Genomic DNA, 19,197 nt, shown 5'->3' on the forward strand with positions numbered 1-19,197 from the left:
GTACTTACTTTTGACAGTTCACTCTTCGGCCGCTCCCTTCTGCCGTATTTTGCGGCAAAATTATCCACACCGACCGCCGCGCTATGGATTGTGGGATATATGGGGCCACGAAGCGTGCACCGGACCACGCTTGATATTTGGGGAAATCGACGGCGCATTTGGAGTATGCATTTGAAGTACACTTTGAATTGGGACAGCCGTCGTCGCGTGGCGGTGACGTAATCGCACTTGAAATGCGTACTTCAAGCGTGCATACCCTGAATTGGGACACAGCCAATGACTGCTAAGGCCGGAAGTGTGAGGCTTGTGAAATGGGACGGTCTAGCCTCCGTCGCGCTGCCCAGGTTGCCTAGCAACCATGATAGCTGGAAACGTGTGGTTGACAGAAATGAAGGAGAACATATTTTGTTCGTTTGTTTGTTTCTACATGAGCTTTGTGTGATTTAATAAGTATCTGAGGCTGAGACCACAGGACTGTAAAACATGATTGTTGGGCTTCGTATCTGTATTGAACAGTCATATAAGATTAGCTAGTAAATAACAAATAGTTAATGTTGTTCATGAGACTAAAGTCAGTGTATATATGATATGGCCAATATTATAGTTATTATATTAATCATTATTAGTTACAGGGCCGTTGCTAGCCATTTGGGTGCCCTAAGCACAAATGCTTTATGGTGCCCCCCCCCCCCCGCCACTTAAAAAAAACCAAAAAAAACATTAATACTTTTGAATTTCTCAGTGGAATTTGTTTAATTAAATAACAACAAACATGACAGTTAAACAAATAAATAAGGTTAAAGGAGGTTAAAAATACTGTTACAAATAAATACTCAGGCCCCTTTGGAAAATTAAAATCAGAGCTGACATTAAAAGGACCTCTCCGCACAATTTCAACACGATCAGCATCTACAATGTGAGCTGGCCAAAGAGCAGGATCGGTTGAAGGGGGCACACATGTCTCCACAGTGTCACTTTCTGATAGTCTCTCAGTGACAGGACTCTCAGTGGTACTTGTGTATGGAACTGTACCTGAACTGGTGGTTGATGGTTCTTGTTCTTCTTGGCTAGGGATTGTTGCAGGGTCTACAATGGCTGGTGGTTGATGTCCAGGGATGGCACTACTACTGGATGGTTCATCCTGTCCTTGAGATCCTCCTTGAACATATTTAAGCATTGACCCTGCATACAAGAGAAAATATTCAGGGATTTTACAGAAATACAATTTTGAATCTACAGTAGGCCTACGAAAAATTGCATTATAAGACTAATAAATTAAGTAAGTCACTGGTACATTTAAAAATTACTAACTATATTTTACATGTATAGATTTTCATAATGGCAAATGGCAATATAAACATGCTGTACATAATTTGATATAAATGCGCAAGTAGGAAATCTATATTACTGGAAGATATAGGTTTCATATTACACTGTAATATGAAACCTATATCTTATTTATGCCGCATAAATAAGATATGCGTCTTTATAGATATCCTGAAATGCAGCAACATACAAAGTAATCTTGTCTAATCTGATAATAATACTTGACTGCATCACTGACCTATCCCAAAGTTAAGGTTAATCAGTAGCATGCATGACGTTAGCCAGCTAGCAACCTGAGGAGGGAAATGCTAGTCTCACGATTGCTAACGTTATCTGAAAACCGTCAATTGAGTGACCATGATGAGTTGCTTTTAGTAGTCCATTCTATATTCATATCCACAACGTAAACAAACTACCCAACATCAATCATTTGCAACATTTGTTAACACAGTATGAACACTGCTAACAGGAGCTATCACAGAGTTGACGGACATGAGCGTGCAAGCAAGGGCTACAATAATGAACTTTTTTTATTGTTATTATTTAAACATTGCCTTACCGGCAAGCGACGCCTGAGTTTCATCACGCTTCCTCTTCTTCTTTCTTTTCTCCGCTCCCGACTCCTGTTGCCGTTTCGAGGCCATGTTCAAACAGGTGTTTACCAATACCGAATTGAGGCATTATAGAACAGACCACTGGGAGTGGGGGGGGGGCACCAGGAGGAGACTGGAGACAGGGCACAAAGCAGATTCACCCCTTTTCTCGGGAAAATTGTTTTATGTTGCTTTTGTATTGTTTAACCATATTAATGCATATGATATTTATAGTATTAATATGGTTTACTTTTTTTTTTTTTTACGACCCTGATTTTTTTGGTGCCCTACCGGCCATTTGGTGCCCTACGCAGTGTGCGTTATGTGCGTTTGCGGAGCTACGGCGCTGATTAGTTATTACAGCAGTGAGTTTGAACTCTCAAATCAAATCACTTTTATTGTCACATCACATGTGCAGGTACACTGGTACAGCACATGTGAGTGAAATTCATGTGAGTGAACTCTGTGTCAAATACTGAGCTTCAGTAAAGATTCAAGTTGCAGCTATTTATATGTCCTATCACCTTAAATCTTCACTCAAAGACACTCAAGTATCTTTGACAGTGTATATATAGATGTATTATATATAAGAGACAAATGTTGTTCCTTCAGTATGTTGGCATTACTAAATTTGGCTCAATGCTCACATATATGTGGAAAAAACAAATGTACGAGCTGTGATAACTGTTTCTGATAGAATGAAGAGTAGACTGATATATTAAATATTCCTTTATTGGGTGAGAAAATCAGACCATGTCATAACTGCTTTAAGTCATACAGAATAGATATCAGAGCCTTAAACAGGCTGACTTCTGCTAAATGGGTCAAACTGAGCAGAAGGTATCCAAACACATAACATCCTTATAGAATATGATGTAACACTATAGATCAACTTACCTCAGAATATATAAAGCATATAAACAATTACAGCAATATGATGCAACAAACACAGCAGTACTACTAATCCAAAATACTCAAAGCTTCATAGAACTGAAACAAACATTTATTTTTAGCTCCATTCTGCTGCTGATACATACTTTAGGTTTCTGAATATTAAACTTGTTGCTGCCTTTCATAGTGTGTAACTTGAAGGCCCTGAGTACTTTCTCCCACACTGAAAACACTGGGATGATCAAATTATCTGAACATTACCTAATAAGACTGATTCAGGACAGACAATTAGTTATGTTAAACTTTCCTAGCAGTCCTTCACAAACAGGAACAGTCTGTCTATTCTTCCCATCTGTCAGCTGCTGCTGGCTCTTCCTCCTCCTCTTCCTCACACACTGCTGAGTTTGTCCTGGTGGATCATCAGGGGTGCAAAGCCTCACAGATGATGTGCAGCAGTGGGTCCCTCAGTCTGTCCTCACTCTGGACACTTGCAGTTGTCACACATGGAAATCAAATGTGTGATAAGCTGCAGGATTCAAACACAAGTGTAACTTATAAATACATGTTCATACTTTTATTCCACAATCAGAGAGAAAGAAACAGAGAGAGAGTGCAGGACAGACAGACAGGTGACAGTCTCAGGTGTATACACTGCTACAAAACAGCACAAGAGAAGGAGGATTTAGTGTTTGTGTTATTACGAGTGCTAAACAAGAAGAGTTCCCAGATGGTCCAGTGGACACATGTGTGACTCCTGTGATTAAAGCATCTTTCTTTCAGCTTAACGAGTGAACCGTCAGCTCGTTCAAACACACGTTAAAGTCCGTTTGGCTCGACACCACCGAACAGAGGCAGCAATGTAACATAGCTAACATTAACAGTGCAGTGAATCCTGCTTGTGCCGTGATATTCAGGACTGCAAACCGAGCAGCATCACTCACTTTCAGCTTGTTGTGTTTGTGGATATATGACTGACTTTAATTATCCACAAAATCATCACATTCTCTGTAAGATTAAGGTTGACTATTGTATTATTATATTTTAAAGGCTTTAAAAGCAAGTAAAAGCTGAACGTACAAACATCGCTAATGGCAAATAACTTTGCTGACATGTGGCCAACAGTAATGTTTTAATGTTCCTCATTATTAAACATTTGCACATAAATAAGTGACATAATATTCAGTACTTACTTTTCACAGTTTACTCTTTGGCTGCTCCGCTTCTGCCGTCTGCGGCAAAATTATCCACACCGACTGCCGCGCTATGAATTGTGGGATATGTTGGGCCACGAAGTCTACACTGCCACAGCCTTAAAATTCAGGGAAATGAAGGACGCATTTGAGGGCCGCATTTCGAGCAGCCTTTGAATTGGGACAGCCTTCGGCGCGCTACTGTGATGTAATCGGCCTTAAAATGCAGCCTTTAAGGCTGCAGACCCTGAATTGGGATACAGCCTCAGTCAGGCTGCAAGCATGGAGCTTACAGGTAGGGAGGAGGAGGAGGTGCTCATAAAAAAGACCGGTGCGACGTCAGTCATATAGACCTGGTTTGGATTTAAGCAGTCGGATGTTGAGCAGAAAAATATCATCTGCAAATTATGCCAGGCGACAGTAATAGCAAAGAGAAGATATACAAGTAATTTATTTTATCACCTTACAATGAAGCATGTTTTGGAATATGAGGAAAGCCAAAAACGGCACCTTCCACAAATGCCCAGTCAGTCACATGGAAAGAAAAAAAGTGGCCCTACACACCAGCAGACTGATATTTTCCAAGCCTTTTCTAAAGGCACTCTGTATGAGAAAACAAATCAGCGGTGGATATCACAAATGCCATTACTGTGCACTTGTGGTTCCGTTTCTTACAGCGGAGAAAAGTGGCTTTAAGAATATGATTAAGACACTTGATCTACACTGAACAAAAATATGAACGCAAAACTTTTGTTTTTGCTCCCATTTTTCATGAGCTGAACTTAAAGATCTGTAACATTTTCTACATACACAGAGGACCCATTACTATTAAATATTGTTCACAAATCTGTCTAAATCTGTATTAGTGAGCACTTCTCCTTTGCCGAGATAATCCTTCCCACCTCACAGGTATGGCATGTCAAGGTGCTGATTAGACAGCATGAATATTACACAGGTGTGCCTTAGACTGCCCACAATAAAAGGCCACTCTGAAATAAGGAGATGCTCTGTCCCCACTGCTGTTCTGCATAGGCCTGAACCCCGTCAGTGAGATCATTAACAAGACTGGCTACGGATACCGACTACGGAACGGAGTGGTTGTCAGCCACCTCCTGTACGTGGATGACATCAAGCTGTATGCCAAGAGTGAACGAGACATCGATTCACTGATCCACACCACCAGGCTATACAGCAATGACATTGGAATGTCGTTCGGACTGGAGAAGTGTAGTCGGATGGTAACAAAGAGAGGGAAGGTAGTCAGAACTGAGGGGATTGAACTACCAGAAGGCAACATTGCAGACATAGAGGACAGTTACAAGTACCTTGGGATCCCGCAGGCGAATGGGAACCATGAAGAGGCCGCTAGAAAGGCTGCAACCACCAAATACCTGCAGAGGGTCAGGCAAGTCCTGAGGAGTCAGCTGAACGGTAAGAACAAGATCCGGGCCGTCAACACCTACGCCCTGCCCGTGATCAGGTACCCTGCTGGGGTAATAGGCTGGCCAAAGGAGGAGATAGAAGCCACTGACATAAAGACAAGAAAGCTCCTTACCATGCATGGAGGGTTTCACCCCAAGTCCAGCACCCTGAGGCTGTACGCTAAGTGGAAGGAAGGGGGCCGGGGACTGGTGAGTGTCAGCACCACAGTCCAAGATGAGACAACGAACATCCAAGAATACATTGGGAAGATGGCCCCAACTGACCGAGTGCTCAGTGAATACCTCAGGCAGCAGAAACCCAAGAAAGAGGAGGGAGACGAGGAACCATCATGGAAGGACAGGCCCCTGCACGGTATGTACCACCGGCAGATAGAGGAGGTGGCTGATATCCAGAAATCCTACCAGTGGCTGGACAAAGCTGGACTGAAAGACAGCACAGAGGCACTAATCATGGCAGCACAGGAACAAGCTCTGAGTACAAGATCCATAGAGGCTGGGGTCTATCACACCAGGCAAAACCCCAGGTGCAGGCTGTGTAAAGATGCCCCTGAGACAATCCAGCACATAACAGCAGGGTGCAAGATGCTAGCAGGCAAGGCATACATGGAACGCCATAACCAAGTGGCCGGCATAGTGTACAGGAACATCTGTGCCGAGTATAACCTGGAAGTCCCGAGGTCAAAATGGGAGACGCCCCCAAGGGTGGTGGAGAATGACCGAGCTAAGATCCTGTGGGACTTCCAGATACAGACGGACAAAATGGTGGTGGCTAACCAACCGGACATAGTGGTGGTAGACAAACAGAAGAAGACGGCCGTAGTGATCGATGTAGCGGTTCCGAATGACAGCAATATCAGGAAGAAGGAACACGAGAAGCTGGAGAAATACCAAGGGCTCAGAGAAGAGCTCGAGAGGATGTGGAGGGTGAAGGTAACGGTGGTCCCCGTGGTAATCGGAGCACTAGGTGCGGTGACTCCCAAGCTAGGCGAGTGGCTCCAGCAGATCCCGGGAACAACATCGGACATCTCTGTCCAGAAGAGCGCAGTCCTGGGAACAGCTAAGATACTGCGCAGGACCCTCAAGCTCCCAGGCCTCTGGTAGAGGACCCGAGCTTGAAGGATAAACCGCCCGCAGGGGCGTGCTGGGTGTTTTTTTGTTTTTTTTTATATGTTAGTGGTGCAACAATACATGTATCGATATTGAACCGTTCGATACAGTGCTTTCGGTTCGGTACGCATATGTATTGAACGATACAAAATTTTATATTTATTTTATCAACTTTTCTTCTGACGATGCTGTCTGTGTTGAGAGCTTAGTGGATGTGCGTTCGACTACTCCGCCTAGGCTGCATTGTCGAGCACAGATCCACTGAGCGCCGCCCACATGCATTCAATCAAGATAGCGAGACAGAAGTTAAGCTCATTGCAACATGGCAACTGCCTCAACGCCTCCTGAAGTTTAACCTCCTCCACCGTCATTGAAATCTGGTGTTTGGAATTTTTTTGGCTTTCATGTGAAGTATGACCCTGATGGTAAGCGCGTTGTGGACAAAACTGCAGTATGTCGGATGTGCCACACCATGGTTAATTACATCGGTGGGAACACAACAAATATGAATGCACATTTACACCGACATCACCCTAGTGCAAAGACAAGTGAAGGGAGACAAAAACAACAACAAGCACGCATGCTACAAACTTTAGACAGCCGTTAGCGCATGATTCTAAGAGGGCAAAAGAAATCGACAGGGCAATTGCTACTTTTATTGCTGTCGACATGCGACCCTTTTCTGTTGTAGAAAACACCGGGTTTCAGGAAATGCTGAGAGTACTTGAGCCCCGTTACAGTATTCCTACACAAACCTATTTCACCAATACCGCAGTTCCTGCTTTGTACAAGGAGACAAAAGCTAAATTAGAGACGGCAGTGTCAGCAGCACCCGCTGTTGCTCTGATGACAGACTGATTATGTTAGCACTCATGTTGAAGACAGACTGTTTGTGGGGAGAGAACTGATGTGTAACTGGGACTTTAATGTCTTCAAACACTGACAGCTGCTTCAGGCTCAGTGGGGACAAAGTCAGTAGCAATTGTGACTGATATGTAATCAGCTTTAAATGATTATGTTTAAATTTAATAAAGTTTAATAATAAAAGTTCATAAAAACTTTTGGTCCTTCTAATCCGGTTAGTCTCTGAGTAACACCATTCCTCTATGGGTGTAAACTGTGAACTTTGGCCAACTTTCTGTTGGAAGAGAGCCAGAAGTTTGTGACGGAGTATTTTTATTTAGAGCATTATGTTGAATTTATGTTACGTCTGTATTAAATAATACAGATACTGACCCTCTGTCCTCCCTCTACCGTTCCCCCTACAGTCTTCGTGAATCCTGCCGAGTGATTACAAACACCGGAGCTCAGTCTCTCCAGCGGGTCTCCAGTGGAGCTCAGGCCGCATTTAGTGTATTAGTGAGTGGAAGAGGTGCGGCTCCTCTCCGCCTCCTCTCTGCCTCCTCCACAGTCTGATGGAGCCAGGAAAAGCTGCCTTCAATCATCAGGAAGTGGATCCACAGTAACAACGACTCTGAGTTTAGCTGCTGACCATAAACTACTGTTTCTGCTCTCGTTCCCGGACTCTGATCACAAACACTAACAGAAAATGGCGAACAGGTTTCAAGTCGCCTTGTTCATTATTCTGTTACCATGAGATATGCAGCAGCAGATTTGTGCTGTTTGTGCTGGAGCTAAGCTGCACAGAGCTGATGTTAACTAAAAAATCATTACAGATTGTTTCACTTGCCTTTACATGGACATTCACACCGAGACGATGATCTGCGACACCAAGTTTAGGAAAATGAAAACAAGCTTAAAAAAAGGAAACAGCCAGGACAGGAGGGGTTTGTGGGAAAGCTGGGGCTCGGAAACACAAGTTTATAATCACTTTTTTTGTTTAGGATTAAAAATGTAAATGTTTGTTGGACGGTTTAGAGAAGCCAAATCATTTTGTGTGACAGTTAAAATTAAATATGCTCGTAGTAGAGAGAGATCGTCTCTGCTGATCAAATAGGTCTCACTAATGTCTCTTTAGTCAGACTCAGTCTCTGCTATATTACTGACTGAAAGCTGTCACATTAACATTTAGTAATATGAATGTACCTTACACAGAATATACACTTTTGTTTTAATACTTTGCTGAGGGAGGGGGATTATTGTAACTCTACAGTTTAACATTTAATAAGCTTTCTGTCTGCACAAAGGGATAGTCAAACAAACAAATACCTTATTTTATGATTATTACTGTTGAATGAAGGATTTAAGTTGTTGAACCCTGACCTCTGGCATCCCAAATCAGTTGGTTTAGCTGTAAGTCTTGGTGTGTAACTGTATAGAGTGAGGAATTTATTGACAGTGGGGGTCTGCCTGTCATAAAATGAGGAGTAAGTGCTGCCTCTCCCTCTACGCAGAGGTTTTAAATAAAAGCTTTACAAGGGTTTTTAAAGGTATGATTGTTTATTTTTTGAGCTGAGTAACAAAGGACTGGAGAGATCGATGGGAATGATCTTGGCATTACTTTTTTTTAATCGCATTACTTTAGTATTATTATTATTATTATCATTATTATTATTATTATGATTATTATTATTATTAAAGAGGAATAAATAATAAGAGAAGGATCTGGATCAGCACCATGATGCAAACTTGTAGCCATAGTATGCACAGTATTCTGGAGAAGGTATAACACAGGGGTGTCCAAACTCCGGCCCGCGGGCCAACTGCGGCCCGCCATCCATTTTTTATTGGCCCGCAAGTAATTTTATAAATAGAATAGAATATGGTCTGCACTTCAACTTTTACTTGAGTGTATTGCACTTCTTAGTTTTAACACCAGGGGGAGCTACTGTTGATCAAGGCAGTTGCTCCACCAAAAACGACAGTCACAGAAGAAATTTACCCCCAAGTTACCAAACATGGCAGAACCAAAGAAGCGAAAGGTAGAAAGTGAGTGCAGAAAATTTCAGACACGGTGGGAGAGTGAATATTTCTTCAAAGAATTCAAGACAAAGTGTGTCTGTTTGATCTGCACTGAAACTGTGGCAGTTATGAAAGAGTATAATGTACGACGTCATTATGAAACCAAACATCAGGCCTATGTATCCTACACGGGTGCTGAATGAGAGCAGAAATTAAAGCAAATGCTAGCTGTCCTGCAGGGTCAGCAACAGTATTTTTTTCGTGCTCAAATTGTCCAGGAAAAGGCTACAATAGCAGCTATGAGGTCGCCCAATTCATCGCAAGATATGGCAAGCCTTTTTCAGATGGACACCTCATAAAACACGGCCTCGTTTAAGTCACCGAAATAATGTGCCCGGAAAAAGTGCAGGACTTCAACAACGTCAGCATATCCAGAAATACAGTTGTGCGACGCATTGAAGACTCGTCAGCCAACATTAAACTGCAACTGTCTGATAAAGCTGTGCTTTTGATTTTTACTCCAGCGCATGCGATGAGAGCACCGATGCCACAGATGCCGCACAGCTGCTATTTTTTTGCGGGGAGTGGACGAGAGCACGAGCACTTTAGGTGAGTAAAAAATATCTTCCACAGTACCCGTGTGTTAATAAGCATGCATGTGCAGGTACACATGCTTCAAATATCAATAATGCGCATCAATTCTGTCACTACCCTGCTTTTGCGCACCACTTTCTTATATGCGTTTTTCTTGTTAACACACAGAGTACACACCGCTGTGCACAGCGCACGCACACGCAAAGTCAGCTGATCTCATCTGATGCAGATCTGCTCCTTGATCAAGTGACATTTGTCCGGATTTTTGCCACGAGTGGCGTACGATCAGCACCGCGGCTGGATGGCCCGATTTACATACCCAGCGCAGCTGATACTCACCAGAATAATTTACTAAAATTATATGCACTCCTGTTATTAAGTCCAGTTCAGTTTGTTAATGTTGATAACGGTTTCAAACGAACGTTAACAGGTGTGTTGCTAAGCCTAAGAACTTAAATAACAAACTTGAAATTTACCCGTCCCATTTTCCCCTTTATTGTTTTTTCTCTGTACTGTAAATCTTCTGTCTAAGAAGAAATCTGAGGCTGCTGTTCTGAGAATGAGCTACTAAAGCTTTTTCTGAATAAATCAATAAAGATCCATTTATGGAAAGCTGTGATGAAGGCAGTTTTGTCTTTAATTATATTCAACAATATAACATATTTGACCACTTTTAAGTGATTTTTCTAACTTTAATACACTAAAGTTAAGGTTATATACCTAATTTCTAGTAAGTGGCCCAGCCACTCCTATATTTTTATGTATGTGGCCCTCAATGAAAAAAGTTTGGACACCCCTGGTATAACGTGGTAATAGTGATGTGTGAATCATGAACGAATCGTTCAATACTCGAGAATCACTACTGACTCGTGAATCGTGATTCACAAGCCCAACTGACTCATCCCTGTGAGTGAGTCCTGCGAATCACTCAGGACTCACTCACCCCCTCCCTTCCTGTGCTGGCGATGGCAAGCTACATTGTAGCCACAGCTGCACTGGGGCACACTGACAGAGGCGAGGCTGCCAGACACTGGTGCCACGGGGCCCTCTGACCGCCACCAGTAGGCAAAGGATGAAGTATCTTGCCCAAGGACACAACGACCGAGACTGTCGGAGCCGGGGCTCGAACTGGCAACCTTCTGATTACGAGACAAACTGCCAATTCTTGAGCCACGATCGCCCCATGACTGAATCACTCACTCACTTACTCACCCCCTCCCTCCTGGCTCGCAGCTTCTTCTTCTTCTTCTTGGTTGGCAACCAATGTTAAGGCGCATTACCACCCCCTGGCTCACAACTCAGTGGACATTTAGATGAGAAAATATATTTTTGACACATTTGAGGAAAATACTAATAAAATAAAATAAAAATAAATAAAATAAATGTTCCCTTTAGAGATTGTAATTGTTTTTGCTCTTTTTTGCTCTATAAAAATAGTTGTTTTTCTTTTTCAATCATCTTAGCAGTAGGATATACATGAAAAGAGAAACAAATTAAGTTTGAGTGAAAATGTACATTTTTGCACTCTCTGAGCAACTGACTCAGTGACTCAAATGACTCAAAAAACCCGATTCATTTTGGTGAGTGACTCATTCAAACTCAATTCAGTAAAAAGAATCGAGTTTACCATCACTACATGTTAGTGTGTGTGTGTGTGTGTGTGTGTGTGTGTGTGTGTGTGTGTGTGTGTGTGTGTGTTAATTATTCATGACAACATTGTCCAGACATGCCCTGTGAGAACATGAGGAGTTATCAGTGACAGGAGCTGTGTGAGGCAGTGGATCCCTCATCAGATGGATTAAAAAAAGCACATATAACAATAACACATGTACCAGTTGTTGCACTGCAGAGGTATTCAAGTATAATTGGAGATTAAGTATCGGAATTTCAGGAGCGGGACTGCACCTCCAAACACGCTCCTTCTGGTTCTAGTCTATATATGTTCCCCCAGTTCTACAAGCTGTTCGTGTCATGGCTGGGCAGCAGTCGTGTGGTGAATTGAGAAAAGGATCCAAAATGCAGGCACTGGCTGGGGTGCGAGTGAGTGTTTATTTACAGAGGTGATAAGGTGACAAAAAACAGGAAGAGCAGAGCGGGGAGTAAACAAACCTAAACTGGGGAAAACTAAAGAACTAAACTTAAACCAAACACGCACGGGAGGAGGAACAAAATGCACAAAGAAAGATGGCAGAGAGCCGCAGAACGAACACCGGGTTACACAGAGTAATGCAGACAGACATGGAGTTAAACAGACGACGCGACAGAGAGCACAGGAAAACACAGGGCTTAAATACACAGGGGAGTAAACAGGGAATGGGCAACAGGAGGGAGACACAGCTGGGAGAAATTAGGCTAATGAGACAGGGGAGAGGTAAAACTGAACACACTGACATAAGACATGAACTTTCAGAATAAAACAGGAAACAAACAGACACAGAGAACCAGACAGGACACTGAACTTGACAGGCAGACTCACGAGCAGACACAGTGACACCATAGACAGACGGAGGGAACACAGAAGTGGGAGGAGGCAGGCACAGAACAAAACCTTAACAAACGGCAACCCTCAACCAAAGATATAACAGGATAAACAAGCACAGGAAATAATATAAAGAAACACAAAACACTGAGTAGACAGACTCAGGACCATGACAGTTCGTTCCCGTTTATGTGCCCCACCCTCCCTCACCTTTTCAATTCTTTAACTTCTTCACTTCTATTTAGTACATGGGGATCTGCCAGGCCTGGGAGCCGTCTCCAGTCCCCTTCAAGGCTTTCTCCAAACCGCAGCTAAATTCATGTCCAAGCCATTCACCTACTAAAATAACCCTGACACAGCTCACCAGTCTATCACACAGAGACAAACAACCATTTGCACTCACATTCACGGGTAATTTAGAATCACCAATTAACCTAACTCAAATGACTGCATGACTTTCAACTGTGGGAGGAAACCAGAACACCCAGAGAGAAACCACTGCAAACTAGCCAGATTGTGGATTTGAACCCAGGACTTTCTTGCTGTGAGGCAACAGCACTAATCACCATGCCACAATCCAGGCTTAACAAAAGTAGGAAAGCTATGATTTCAAGGCTTGATGCAGCATTTTCTGTACGTTTTTGTCCTTGACAGGTTAAACCACAAGAAATAGTGATAGCATACATGTGGTGTGTGTGTAGCTGCCTGCCTCTTATAACTCCAGTGATTTCCCTGCAGTTTGAAATCTCGTGCAAGCTTGTGAATTTCATGAGTCCAGCAACTAGCCACTCTTACTAGATTGTATCATGTCATCTCAACAAGAACAAATTAAGTTGTTGAATTTCATACAGATCCTACATGATTTAATTACATTCAAGATAGAAACATGACATTTTTGTGTTCAAATTACAAGATAGACTTTTTTAATGTAACAACCACCCAATTTACTTTTTCAGTATACCAAAAAAAGTAGAGGCGGCTGCTCGACTTGACTGAGATGGATGCCTTCCTGAAACCACGATTCAAAGCGCACAAGACTGAAATCCCGTGCGGTGTCGCGGGATTTAACATTGCTATATTATTGACTTACTTCACTCACTCACTCAGATATGAACAATTTAATATACGCTCTCTGCATATCATGTGGTTTCTACACTATATAGTTACACTTAACTTTAAAGCATGAGGCACTTGTGTTAAATACACACAAGATGCTTACATAAATCCAAGAGATGGCCAATCCCTTTTTTTAGTGTAGTTGTACTGATAAGCGTTAACCACCAACAGCTTCCAGCTTCTGTCCAGTTCATCCATTAATGTGGATGAACTGGACGGTTCCAGGGAAACTATCAGGATCACTTGCCTTTAGTGGTCACTGTAAGTAAGTACAACTCTGCACATACAATAATTAAGATGAAGTGTCATTTGACCTTAGAACTGAAGAAGCTTCTCGGATGAGAGGTGAAACGTCTTCATGCAACTTAAAGAAGTCCAGATGCTTTTCTTTGCAAGCTCCTTTGACTACGATGACCTGGATGACTGAGAACCTTCACAGACATAAGATGAAGATATTTTTTTATTGTACAAAGATGGAAAAAAAAATTGTTTGACTCTCTGGCAAACGATGGCAGGAAATAAAAGTAGTTTGTTAAAAACAGACACAAAAATGTTAACGATGAAAAGAAATACAAACAACAGCAGGAGGGAGCCAGTAAGTATACATTATAACACTTTTACTGCAGTTTTCATCTCTAATGTTAATCAGCGTGATGATGGTGCTCTACATGTCAACACAGTTTCTTTGTAATCTGAGTAATACCACAGCATATCCTCATACAAGGCTGACAGGATTAGGATCAATATGTAGTAAACAATATTGATGTTGCCATGGTGACCACTGCCATATATATGTTATTCTGTTATCTCACTTGTCTTAAACTTCAACACTGGCTGCTTTTCAATTTACTGAGTCCACTCTGTTCCCTCACTTTTGCCTTTTCCTTATGCTTGAACTCCTCTCAGATAGTATTTTAGCAAGACCTTTGAGGATAAGTGGCTGTAACTCAGGAGATAGGGCAAGTCATCTAATGATCAGAAGGTTGGTGGTTAAATCCTTAGCTGCTCCAGAAAAGTGCTATGTAAGAAGCAGTTCATTTACCATGAAAATTTCAAAGTAGAAAGCAATGTCAGTTATAATGGGCTGTACATCTAAATCACATTGACCAAATAACACAAACACTTGTCTTTTGGACAATTTATGATTTACAGACTCTTGTATATCTTTTCATTGTCGTCTGTACCACAGAAAAAATCACTGTTGTAAAATATAATATTTATATGTACCATAGTTTTCGGGTCATAAGCCGCTTTCATGCGGCCAAAAACATTTTGCCTGGTAACAGTAGACCAATAAAATTGATAAGTACTATATATACGGTATATATTTTTACCGGTTGTTAAGAGACATTGTAATGTTGTTTGTGCACTGTTCCGTAAAAAAACCATAAGCAACGTAATGTGTGTGTTACTGATACGTACGTTTACTTAAAGGTAGCCGTGTTACAGGCGCTGTTCAAGGAAAAAAAGCATTTGCAGTATGTATTTTTGTATGTTACCATAACGTTTATGTTACCATGTTTATGTTACCTTACGGATTAAATTAAATGTTAAAAATCCTCACATGTAATATTTCTGTGTAAATATCTCATATTACAAGTGAAACGCATACGGCTTAAAATCCGGTGCGGCCTGTACAAGTACAAAATTGATTTTCTTTCTAAAATTAGAGCATGCGGCTTTTACTCAGGTGCGCTCTGTAGTCCGGGAATTACGATAGTTTCTAAAGGATGGTTTAATTCTCTAAATGCCGCCACTGACAAGTCAAAGTTGAGTTATTTCATCATTCTAAATGTACTGAAAATAAATATAAGGATGAGCCCTGGCTGCTCACCAGACTAAATCTCATGATGTGTTTCTAAGTGAAAGAGACAGACACGTACAGACTGAACTGTTTCTCTAACAGGGGAAGACTAACTACACAGAGTCACTGACTCAAAGTCAAATAATAGTTGATTCACAACATGCTGATATCTTTGAGCAGGATTCTTTGCCAAAATATCGGATGGATTCAAGAACCCAAATCCAGGATAAAGAGGTTCAGTGAATGTGGTGTTGAAGGTGTGGAGGTGGATCAGAGTGTCAGAGGAGACTCTGTAGAAGGACAGAGTGCCAGCAGGACAGTCCACATACACTGCTACTCTGTTAGAGACACAGGAGGAGGAGATGGATGTTTTTCTGGTTCTGTGCCAGGCAGAATAAGCATAATCAGTGCAGCTCAGACACCAAGACTGATCATTTAAGCCAAACACAGACTCACGACTGCCTCCTTTCCTTTTGATTCCACTGTAACTAACTGATACACAAGCCAGTCTCCTCCACTCGATCTCCCAGTAACAGCGACCTTTCAGATCATCTTTACACAGCAGCTGAGACCACCAGTCAAATCTGTCTGGATGATCAGGATATAATGGAATCGATATTATACGCGTCACCTTCCTGTTGTTGTCAGACAGTTTGAGGTTTCTGTTTACTGTGTTTGTGTCGATTGTGAGTTGACAGGAATCTGATGGAGAGAACAAACACAATCAAGCTGCAGTTATTGATCCATCATCTGTTCATTGATTGACACTTTGATGATGTTTCCTGACATCAGAGATGTGAATGAGTGATGTGACAGTTTGAAGATGGTTGAATGTGTGCTGCTTTGTTTTCATGAATCACATTATACACACACTTACACTTCCTCAGACCTGGTCTCAACCATTGTTCTCCAGCAGGCTCCACCCTGAAAGGAGGAGGGGGGTCAGACCAGCACAGTCTCTTTCAGCATGCCCACATGGACATTACATCACTCTCATACACATACAGTTAGACACTGATAAAGGAACAATCCAACATTTTGACACATACACTTGAAGAAAGTTAAACATGTGCTGGACATCGTCTCTGGACACAGATAAAACTTATTCTACACAAAGCTCAGAGAGTAAAAATGTAAGTTCCTTTCCAGAGATAAGGTTGAACACGTTTCACCATTGTTGATGACAGAGATTCTGTCCTTTGAGACAGACATCTACTGTTTATATTAGACCAGAATGGGAAAAATGTTCCTACATGTGGGATTTTTCAAATAACACTGGTTTTCAGCATTAAGTAATCAGACAGGGCTGGTTTCCTCATCTATCAGACACTGTTTGTGACTGTAACAGCCATCTACGTACCTCAAAGTGTCCAGTCTTAGCTGCTCAAGCATCTTCACTCCTGCTTCTCCCGGATTATTGTAGCTTAGGTCCAGCTCTTTCAGATGGGAAGAATTTGAGCTAAAAGTTGAGACCAAAGACTTGCAACCTTCTTCTGTGATCAGGCAGCCTGACAGCCTGCAGACATGACAAATACTTTTGGAGTATAGCAAAATAGCTAAATGCAAACAGGAAATTGCAGCCAAAAATCATTCAAAAATGACATGACTGAAACACGAGTTGGGCAGCACGGTGGTTAGTACTGTTGCCTCACAGCAAGAATGTCCTGAGTTCAATTCCACCATCGGGCATGGGATCTTTCTGTGCAGAGTTTGCATGTTCACCCTGTGTTTGCGTGGGTTCTCCCCAGGTAGTCCGGCTTCCTCCCACAGTCCAAAGACATGCTGTTAGTGGGGATAGGTTAATTTGAAGCACTAAATTGCCCATAGGTGTGAAAGAATGGGGGGAGTGAATTGCGCAATTGGTTGTCTCTGTCTATGGGTTAGCCGTGCGACAGACTGGGGACCTGTCCTGGATGTACCCTGCCTCTTGCCCTAAGACAGCTGGGATAGGCTCCAGCACCCCCCACAACCCTGAAAATATACGCGGAAGTAAATGGATGGATGAAACAGGAGTTAAAAATGGCCATTAGTCAATCTAAACCTTAAAATCTACTAGTGATGAAAATAGTGAATTAATTAAACAAAAAATACATAAAGTAGGACTGAGGCTCTTGAGAGTGTCATCAGCTTTGCTGCTATTTGGTTTTAATGAAAATATTGGGCAAGCTAGAAGTCTGACCAGATGATAACAGTAAATTAAAAGTCTATATTATAAAAACCTTTATATCTTATATTACCTTGTGAGGACAACGGAAACATCTAAAATATTTTTTTTTCAAAACCTATCAAATCTTTCAAGAATCAAACCAAAGTGCCTAATTAACAGTTACCTCCAATGAACTGTGCAATTGTCGAGATTAACATCAAGTAAAGATTTCATTCATTCATTCATTTTCATAAAGATTTCACAACACAAGAAAGGGAAATACTAACATATTGTATGCGGAGAACAGGATTTCAGCATGTTGGACAACTTCCAACACTTTTTATTATGCTGCTCATTTTTTGATCAGATACATCACGCAGATTAGAATGAGCAAACCGAAACAATAAGATAAGGAAAAAAAAAACATGAAACTTTTTTTTTGAGTAGATAGAAAACTAAAGGAGTTTAGATAATTTGAAAAATCACAACAGATAGTCCTCCATCACTTAAACACTAATACAATACAATAACAAACCAGATTTTAAATAGTCATCTGCTGAACATTTTAAGAATGCTGACCTGAGTGTTTCCAGTTCACAATATGGACTTTTCAGTCCAGAAGACAAAGCTTTCACTCCAGGGTCCTTCAGGTCATTGTTACTTAGGTCAAGCTCTCTCAAACTGGAGGGCTGGGAGCTGAGAAGTGAAGACAGAGTTTCACAGCTTCCCTCTGAGAGATTACAGACACTCAATCTGAAGAGACAATATTTGATGAGAAAAATAATAACATGTTAAACTTTCTGGTGTGAACCTTTAAAAACATACATCCTCTAGATCAAATATAATCTCTATAGATGTTAAATCACATGGACGGTTAATCAATGCATCATTAAATGATGAATTAAATGTCACTAATGAATTAAAATTGAAAGTACTTAATAAATTAAATATATACAGAATTGATTTAATGTCAATTAATTTCATTTAAAACGTTTAAGAAATTATTCATTTCCTATTTTAAATAATTAATCACAATTTTAATTATTTTTAATAGGTTTAATGAATCAATTATTGACACATTTAATTCATTATTTAATGATGTAGTATTTAATTAATTCATTTTGGCACTCCTGGCCCTGCAGCTGAGCATGTGGTACGTATCCACTAGCATGTATCCTACATGTAATATCACAGCAGGGCTGCTGTACATTGAATGACCAGCAGATGTCAGTTCTTCCAAATGAGCGGTTAAATTTGGCCGGGAAAATTTGACAATTTCACTGGGTTTTATTACACCATCACTAGACAACAATATAATTATTTTAATTAAAAGCAAATAATCACTTTTAAAGTTGCCTGTTGAATTCTTATAGTCCGAGGCCTGTAGGATTTCACTTATCCAGGTAACTCCAGGGTTAATCCTTGGTTCTGTGTCATGAAGAGGGTTATCTTCTTACCACAGTACATAACCATGGTAACTCATACTGTGAACCTAACCTACTCCGGAGGTTAAGAACCAGATTAGAGATCAACTGGAGTGAAATCACTGCCTGCTGGCCAATCAGTTCTCCAGGAAATGGGTAATAGTGGGTCTGCCTCTAAGTCTTTGTGTTTCCCTCATGAGTATCAGTAATTTAGTCATAGACA

At 41.3% G+C, this 19,197-nt stretch overlaps 2 protein-coding genes across 2 annotated transcripts in view; both read right to left on the reverse strand.

Annotated features, from left to right (window-relative positions):
* Positions 1-19,197, reverse strand: part of LOC109196997 (NLR family CARD domain-containing protein 3) — a 501,803-nt gene that overhangs the window by 257,193 nt on the left and 225,413 nt on the right. The gene's annotated exons all lie outside the window — the stretch shown is intronic.
* On the reverse strand, positions 12,943-19,023 carry LOC106098966 (ribonuclease inhibitor-like). The gene is made up of 5 exons (XM_025903263.1): positions 19,016-19,023; positions 18,130-18,303; positions 16,765-16,920; positions 16,305-16,328; positions 12,943-12,946 (listed from the first exon to the last, which is right to left on the reverse strand). Exons 1-5 carry the CDS (start codon positions 19,021-19,023, stop codon positions 12,943-12,945), a joined length of 366 nt encoding a protein of 121 aa, XP_025759048.1.

Source organism: Oreochromis niloticus, linkage group LG23 (assembly GCF_001858045.2).
Source record: "Oreochromis niloticus isolate F11D_XX linkage group LG23, O_niloticus_UMD_NMBU, whole genome shotgun sequence".
Lineage (NCBI taxonomy): Eukaryota > Metazoa > Chordata > Actinopteri > Cichliformes > Cichlidae > Oreochromis > Oreochromis niloticus.